This window comes from Salvelinus alpinus, chromosome 5, assembly GCF_045679555.1.
Source record: "Salvelinus alpinus chromosome 5, SLU_Salpinus.1, whole genome shotgun sequence".
In the NCBI taxonomy this organism is placed as follows: Eukaryota; Metazoa; Chordata; class Actinopteri; order Salmoniformes; family Salmonidae; genus Salvelinus; species Salvelinus alpinus.
In genome coordinates, this window is record NC_092090.1 from 77,575,574 (window position 1) to 77,584,587 (window position 9,014).

The 9,014-nt window shown below is 40.5% G+C and overlaps 1 protein-coding gene across 2 annotated transcripts in view; it reads left to right on the forward strand.

Annotated features, from left to right (window-relative positions):
* lmx1bb (LIM homeobox transcription factor 1, beta b) overlaps positions 1–8,257 on the forward strand; it is a 68,845-nt gene extending 60,588 nt beyond the window's left edge. For both annotated transcript variants that reach the window (XM_071403394.1, XM_071403395.1), the window contains exons 4-9: positions 155–387; positions 1,890–2,065; positions 2,942–3,019; positions 3,448–3,514; positions 5,624–5,785; positions 6,923–8,257. In XM_071403394.1, coding sequence (XP_071259495.1) covers positions 155–387; positions 1,890–2,065; positions 2,942–3,019; positions 3,448–3,514; positions 5,624–5,785; positions 6,923–7,074 — 868 coding nt within the window. In that variant the 3' untranslated portion in view covers positions 7,075–8,257. The remainder of the gene's footprint in view (positions 1–154; positions 388–1,889; positions 2,066–2,941; positions 3,020–3,447; positions 3,515–5,623; positions 5,786–6,922) is intronic.
* The last annotated feature ends 757 nt before the right edge of the window (positions 8,258–9,014 follow it).

The following is a 9,014-nucleotide window of genomic DNA, read 5'->3' on the forward strand; positions in this document are numbered from 1 at the left end:
CAAACCCTCTTAATCAAAAGCCCATGGTGACAGGCCAAGCTAGGGAGACTAAGTAGACCCCCTTGATTCTGTGATGAAATAATAATATTAATGTTACATACATTTTCAATGCATCAATTAGTAATGGGACCTTTTCTCTCATCTTCTCCCGTAGATTGTTTGCCACCAAGTGCAGTGGATGCCTGGAGAAGATCGCCCCCACAGAGTTTGTGATGCGTGCTCTGGAGTGTGTGTACCACTTAAACTGCTTCTCCTGCTGTGTGTGTGACCGGCAGCTGAGGAAAGGGGATGAGTTTGTCCTGAAGGAGGGCCAGCTGCTGTGTAAGAGTGACTATGAGAAGGAGAAGGACCTGCTCAGTTCTGTCAGCCCAGACGATTCTGACTCAGGTAGGACCAAATCCTATCCCAAAAACATATTCTGGTTGAGACACCCAGTCTTTTGTGATTCATTTTATTCTAATGGATATTATGGGCAGTGAGCAGAAGCCAATTAATGGCTGTTGGGTTCTTGTGTGGGCGGGCTGTTGTGCTGGAAGGAATTAAATCAGTGTATCATGTTGACTGACGGGAGGATTTGGGGCCTTTCTGCGGAGGGCCGAGCGTAGCTCCTCTTATCTGCTCCTCTGTGTTCCTTGCATCCTCTCCTCGCCTCCACACAGTGAGGCATCTCGCCAAGCCTTACTGTTCAGACCCATCTGGCTCTCATTTAAACACACACACAAAGGTAGAGAATTTATCAAACCGTCTGTGCCTGTGTTCACTTTTGTCAACTTATAGGAATATTTTTTTAACTTCCGCTCTTCGTTTTCTCCCAGTGTATCACACTGGTATTTTATGGAGGGTCTCCAAAATTCCAGAGTTGACATGAACAGAGTATAACCGTGATGATGATGGGCAGTCAGAATGTTGAAATCAACTGGAGAAATGCAGTTTGGCCTACTACACCACACTATTTACAGTAGAGATGATCAGAACCAGATGACAGCAGACAGAACGGAACCATGATGTATGCATCTCTAAGCAATCACTGGAAGCCCACATCATTTGTTGCTTGAATTGACATTGCTGCTGCTTCTGAGAACACTGCCTTTCACTCACACAGGCCTTGTATTATCTTACTAATGCATTGGGGATACATTATTCAACAGTCAAAGCCATTATGTTTAGTGTTATAATTATGATTATCTTTCTATTACACTGATATTGCTTATTAGATTAGCAGACTATTTTGATGATTAAGCAATTTAACTAGTTTGTTAAGATAGCACTTAATGTGTGCCAATAGAGAGAAACATCGAGATCCCTTTATGGACACATTTAATTACCATAGACAATAAAATCTACATCAGCTTTCCACCTTTTGGTAACTTTTGCAATTTGTCTTTTTATGCATAGCGTCCCTTCAGTCTTTTTGTCTGTTGGGACCCAATGTGCATTTTCCATTTATTTTGAGTTTGTGTGGTTCTAAAATATATATTTCCCATTTCCTTTGATATCTTGAGTTAATTTCCCATATGTGCTCATGCTGCCTTTTCATGTTGGGGTGGATCTGCTATGTAGGATTCTTATCAAAGATTTATTTGGTGTAAAACAACCATTGTAATGAATTACCAATGACACAATGTCAAATCTAATGACAAATGTGCATTTTTCATTATGCTTTTCAGTCCTCTGAATGTCTAATCGTGCATGTGGCCTAATGTTTTTGTAATAAATTGATAAAATGTATTAAAACCACATGTGTCTCCATTCATTATGGATACAGTTGTGGAGTCTGAATCTCTTGGAATTGAAAAGAACAGACCATATATTTATCAGTAGACTGTCAGGGATGTTGTCAGCTCAAACCCATGCTGATATTGGTGAAAAATGTCTGTATCTCCATGCAGAGAAAAGTGACGATGACGATGTGGATATCAAGCAGGAGAAAGGCACGGGAGGCCAGGGGAAGGGAGATGATGGGAAAGACCCCAGGAGGCCCAAGAGGCCACGCACCATTCTGACCACTCAGCAGAGACGAGCTTTCAAAGCCTCCTTCGAGGTGTCCTCCAAACCCTGCAGAAAGGTGAGGCCCTCTCCTGTCCTTCACATGACCTGATCTCTGCCACAGCAGCTCTACTCTCACCAGACAGACAGACAGACAGACACATGCAATACCACTGTCTGCGTACTGTACACTGAACAGAGTGAAAACTAGAGTTTTCAGAGTGAAAACACTGAAAACTAACACTCTATTTAACCTCTTACGCGAAGACAGCTGGCTGCAGTTTGAGCACAAAAGTAGCTGAGGAACAAGTTTATGTACAGAAAATTACCTGTAAGAATGGTCTACATTGGAAAAGCTACTTGAAATGTCTGCATGGCTACATTATACACGCATTGTGAACTGAAACCTGGGTTTTGTGAAACAAAATCAATCTTTTAAGCTTGCTTTGACGTGCTTTTGTAGTATACGGTCGATACAAATCCACACTAATATTTTAGAATATCCCCCTGGACAGACTGGCATGTGGAGAATTGGATGCATGCCATGAGGCCTACAGTAGTTTTACAAATAAAATTCTCAAATTCAAAAAATCTCCAGCACCTCAGAGCGGTGCTTTGAAGTGGCAAGCAGCACTCTGGTCTGTGTTAACTGAGGTAGAGGGTAACGCAGCCCGCCTGCCCTGCGCCAAATGACATTCTGAGAGAGAGGAACTGCATTTAGCGTAGGCCCTAAAAGCATTCACTGCACCCGGTCCAGAGCTTTGAAGAGGCAGTAACCAAGCAGTCCAAAAAGACCGCCACATTAATTCAACATTTGAAATCAAAGAAAATAGAGAGGCAAGGTGCCCACTTGGAAATATGCCAGAAGTTTTTCAAAAAGCACATACGATTCCAATCTGTAGTTAAGTTTGTTTTCTTGTATGATGTTGAAATGCTTTTGTGTTGACTATTAAAGGTGAGGGAGACTCTGGCTGCTGAGACAGGTCTCAGTGTTCGTGTGGTACAGGTGTGGTTTCAAAACCAGAGAGCCAAGGTGAGAGCATAACCACCCCAAAGGCAGTGTTATTTGAGATAATTATGTTATTTGTTACTAATCAAGAGAACAAAGTAACAACAGCAATGGTGCACATGGATTGGCTGGAATGGGCAAAACATTACTTACTCTAAAACAGCTATCAAATCACCACAGCTATCAACGATAAATTTAACTTTTTCATTGCGTTCCTTTCAACTCTGTAAAGTTAAAGTGCAATGCTTGCAAATCTACCTCAGGCTTCCATTAGATGTCCACACCCACTGCCTTTTTTGATATTATCTTCAAAAGCCTTTGATAATGAAGTACAGTCAGATATGTGTTCCTGTAGTTCACTCAGGGGTGAGCAACAAGGAGCATCATTTTCAAATTAAAAAGAGCACATGTTAGTTTGGGGAGTACATTAAAACTCTGTCTCCTTTTTTCAGATGAAGAAGCTGGCAAGAAGACAGCAGCAGCAACAGGAACAACAGAATTCTCAACGGCTTGGCCAAGGTACAGTACACAGCCTTCAGGTCAGCCTGAAATAGGGCAACAACCACTGTCCCAGTATAATTTTTAATAGCTGTTTCAGTAGTTTAAAAACAGCTGTTATTACCATGACTTTAGACAGTTATTTTGCATTTGACATGATGTTTAAATTGTGATCTGGGATTATCACATAGCGAAATGAAAATGATGTTTCAGCCAGCTAAACGTGGAGCATGACACTTCAATGAGAAGCACAGAGGCAGGATAATCACATACTGCACACCACAGCTCTGTGTGACCACTCTAGAACATGGCATTAATTGAGGAACATGCGAACTATGGGAGTAGAACGGTCGTAATGGCTTCTACTCATGTGTGACCCCCCTCATATTATCCCTAGTGTCCACTGGTGTGCGGAGGTGGAGGAGGCTAGCTAGCGTCTGTGGCCCCAGTCAGGCGTGGTACAAGGGAGACCGTGTCTGCTGTGTGTGTGGGTGGGGAGATTTACAACTCAAACCCTGTTAAGCATCCTTGTAAATTAGATGACCCGTTCTGTGTGAGTACTGTAGTCTGCATGCTGTAGCCAGGTCCAACTCTCGTGTCCCCATTCAGATACTGCATCTCAGGTAGCCTAGTAGTTAGAGTGTTCAGCCAGTAGCCAAAAGGTTGCTGGATTGAATCCTTGAGCTGACAAGGTAAAAATCTGTTGTTCTGCCCCTAAACAAGGCAGTTAACCCACTGTTCGCTGGTAGGCTGTCATTGTAAATAAGAATTTGTTCTTATTCGTGTTCACAGACAATCTTCAAAGCAAATAAAAACAGAGGAAAATAAAGAAATATTGCAGATAATGCCATGGTAACACACTGCCAGGCAAAATACCTAAAGCAGTTGTAAAAAGTTTACAAATCATATTAGATTGGGATTTTTAGATTAAATTGTGGTAATGATATCATTCCAGTCATAGACAAAAGCTTAATTGCAAAGGCATACATCCACTATGGAGGAAGCATCTCACAATATGGAAGAACCAAAACAAAGTATACAGTAGACATAAGATTCACGATTTAAGAGATGTTGCACTAGAGAAATTACAGTTTTACAAGTTAAATGAGCTCTATATTTATTTTCTGTGGAAATCCCAAGGCTTAGATTGACATTGTATTACTGAACAGACCTTGCCTTGGTACTGAAAAGCCATGAAGATCATTGAATAATTTTCGGTTACAGTATAAACTTAATGTAATAATGCTTTCATTTTATGAACCAGTTTGTAAAACTGACCTTGTGGTGTGTTAATTTATGGACCTTTTGTCAAACTCTCTAGGAAAAGGAATATAGTCATGCCCTGAAATGCCCAAAAGTGCATACTGTGGATAGGATAGTATGGGAGGAGATAGGATATACAGTGCCTTTCAGCAGGACAATAACCTAAAACACAAGGCAAATCTATACTGGATTTGCTTACCAAGAAGACAGTGAATGTTCCTGAGTGGCCGAGTTACAGTTTTGACTTAAAACGACTTGAATATCTATGGCAAGACCTGAAAATGGTTGTCTAGCAATGATCAAACATGTTTTCACTTTGTCATTATGGGGTATTGTGTGTAGATTGGGGATTTTTTATTTTATTTAATCCATTTAGAATTCAGGCTGTAATAACAAAATGTGGAATAAGTCCAGGGGTCTGAATACTTTCTGAAGACAGTGTATGTGTTTAAGATAACAAAATCCACTCTGTGCAGTTCACTTAAACAAGAAAACATCTCAAGAACATATAAAACTTCTGGAACTAAAAATAAATGAACGACAGACATATTTTCACAAGAGCTCACCAATGTAAAGGAAAGTGCAGGGTGGTGAGCTCCAGTCTTAAAGCAACAAGGGCTGTGTGTGTGTCCCACTCACCACTGAGTGAGTCAAGAGCAGCCTTCTATCAGGAAATGCTGGGAGAATCTCCATTGGCCACAGCAGAGCAGGGAGGGTTTCCATGGAGACAGTGCTTTTGGTCTAGTTTCTATATTAGATTTAGAGTCGATGGCTTTCCTTCCAGCTGAAAAATGCTTGTCAGGTAAATGCCTCTTCCACAACAGTCTTAATGTAAAGTCTTTCTCCGTGTGGTTGGCTGTGTTACAGAGGTGATGTCCAATCGGATGGAGGGCATGATGAACTCCTTCACGCCACTGGCCCCGCCCCAGCAGCAGCTGGTTGCCATGGATCAGAACGGCTACAGTACGGACCCCTTCCAGCAGGGCCTCACCCCCCCACAGATGCCCGGAGACCACATGAACCCATATGGTGAGCATCAGTCCCCCTGCCCCTCTACTCAACCTCACATACTCCCCAGTGTGGGACATGTGTTCAGGCCACAGACCCCTGGTTTAGGCCGCTCGCACAAAGTACAAGCACCCCCCCACCCCCACATGAGATGACACAAACAGGCCACTGGTTTATTTTGAAGTTCATTTGTAAATCAATCCAACATGTTTTCTACTACCCTCCTACTCCCACCTCACAATCATTCGCTATATTCTCTCTATGCATGGGGTTTGGTGACATGCTCTGGTATGCTATCTAAAAGTTTGCATTGCAGACTATGTGAAGAGCTTTTAGATAATCCAAAGGGCTTGCGGTAAATTATAATCAAAACAATGGTGACCATGATGAGTATAGTAATGTGCCACGAGTCAAAATAACAATTTTATGTGATTAATATGTGACAATCAGAGCGATGCAGCTGCAAGCAAGAAAAAATGAATATTTGAATCTATCTTGAATCTGTTGTTTTATTCTTCCCTTTACTTACACGGGGTGAAACTGGTAGAAGACAATTCTGAGCAGTGTCTCCAACCCCATAAAGATAGCTTCTTGAACTTGATATCATTTTTTTAAGCCACCATTTTGTTTCTTGCAATTGCAACACCCAAAGTCCCAGTCTCATCACACTCCCTCTATTTTATGGGATAAATAGAGGGAAGGATGATATTGCCAACACATTAAACGATATGCCTCTTCATCACTCTGTCCCCGTCTTGTGTAACAGTGTCATTAAAATCTGGAGTGCAATAAAGTTAACAATTCCCGCAAGGAAAATAATAGGACAAGAAATTATGAGATGCATATTAAGTTCTTTGTTGACATGTTCCTCTCAGATCTATAGTAACTGTCCCAGAGAGGAAGGACAATGACTTCAGAGAGTTATTGTCAAAACAGTTATCAGAATTACACTAGCACGTAATAACAATAATTCAAAGTGGGATTCAAGACTAACAATTATTCATTTTCAAGACAGTCATAAATACAGTACATCATCTGTATTATCAGTGCAATTGGAAGTTGCAGTGTGCTTTTATTCAATGTGCCGTGTTTAGTATTTATTTGTTATGTACATGATTATATTCTTGCAACTTATTTTTCTCTTTCTCTTCTTTACAGGTAATGACTCAATTTTCCATGACATAGACAGCGACACATCTTTAACCAGCCTCAGTGACTGCTTCATGGCATCTTCGGAAGTAAACATGCCAGCACGTGTGGGACCCATTGACCGACTCTATTCCATGCAGAACTCTTACTTTGCGTCATGAAAGAACCACAAACAGAAATGATGTTATGTAATATAGCAGATCATCCACAGAATCTGCTTCTCAACTTCCTCAACTGCCTCACATCAAGGAGTTTCCACGCTGCTATGGACAAGACAGAAGCAACAACCTCTTCCAGTGACTCCTGGATCATTTGCAGACAATGGACTCAAAGAGAGAGAAACTAGTTTCTCAACCGTGAAGATTCCCTGGGATAATTCTATTTTCTCCTCCTTTCTAGAGATTGTTGGTAGCATATTTGTATTGTACTGTCACAGAAGTAGCACACCTTTCTTTGTCCACCTAAAGACATTTCATTGAGCCACTGATTAAAAAAGAAAACTCTTACCAAATACTACAAGCCTACCAGTTCTCTAAATGCATGACTCCATAGTTAATCGTATGACCATAAAAGTGAAAAACCCTTAATAAAAATCATGTGAATTGTTGAGATGTCAGAATGTGGTTTTGAACTCCTTGTCCTCTTTATAATGCGTTCGGCTTGATCACATTGATAGTTTTAGCCCTAAAGAGAAGATATGGTGTTCATAGTAAATAGACAGTGTGTTCACAAGAGAGGATGTGAGTATGTATGTGTCCGGGCGTCGACATATACACCTTTCGAAAAATAAATGTAGTGTCTGTTTAGTGTAAATACTTTCCCAAACAGATTGGTTGTGCATGTTAAAATGGAAAACATTCTATTTATTTAACTATAACATGCTCTTGAAGGTACTTATGAATCTGAAAAGCTTTATTTAAAAGGATAATATTTTGTTATGTAACTAATGAGTACCAGTGGAGGCTTCTGAGGGGAGGAAGGGTCATAATAATGACTGGAATGGAGTCAATGGAATGGTATCAAAAACATATGGTGTCAATGGGTTTGATACCATTCTATTCACTCCATTCCAGCCATTATAATCCATTCCAGCCATTATGAGCCGTCCTCCTCTCAGTAGCCTCCACTGGTGAGAACATGATTATTAAAATGAATTTGTATGCCATTTAATTATGAACCAACCATAACCCTTTTTTTCAGCCAAGCTGTAAATGAGCAAAATTGTGCTATTTATTTCGTACAGACTTGAGACCATGTCAAATGTACATTTTGAATGTTAAGAAATTGCTAAATTACCAAAGTCAATTGGTTCATTGAATAAACAATATTTCCTTCTCCTGATAATAGCTTAATTCATGCTACACTAAAACACTGTTGTACTCAAAAGACTGAACCTCATAATAGCAAATTCAACATTGTATTGTGTATTTTCATTGTATAGTAATAGTTAAAGCGACTGAACTCAAGGTTTATTTTTTTTTTTATTAAACTCTGTGAATGGATGAAATTTGCAATTGCAACCATGTTCATTTATGATTTTATTGAGAGAAGGAGAGAGAAAGAGAGTTGGGTGGAGAGAGAGCATTTTGTTTATTATCTATTTCACTTGCTTTGACAATGTAAACATATGTTTCCCATGCCAATAAAGCCCTTAAATTGAATTGAGAGAAGAGGGAGGGAGAGAGGGGGGGAAATGGGTAATTTGGGTGACCGAAAAAGAGAGCAGGATACTGTAGCATGGCTTGAGTAGGCTCCAGACACACCCCCAGCAGCTGCTTGAATGTAGGCTAGATACCACCTGGGTGATCCTTCATCTCCCTGACAGCCCCTCAATGCAGTCAGGCAAGCTGACACTTCCTCCAGAGCTTTGCCTTGCCTCCTGCTTACTGCCTACAGTCTCTTCTAATCTGAGCTCTATTTTATCATACTAAATGAGGTGATACTTCTGTCAATGCAATTGTATAGTCCTCCTCGTCCTCCCATTCTATGTCCTTTTATGACTGCAGGTTAACATTCTACAAACAGTGAATCACATGTGTATGTATATTTGTTTAGCTTTTAGCTGCTGTGGTCAGGATGTTCACTTCAATTTTTTAAAATC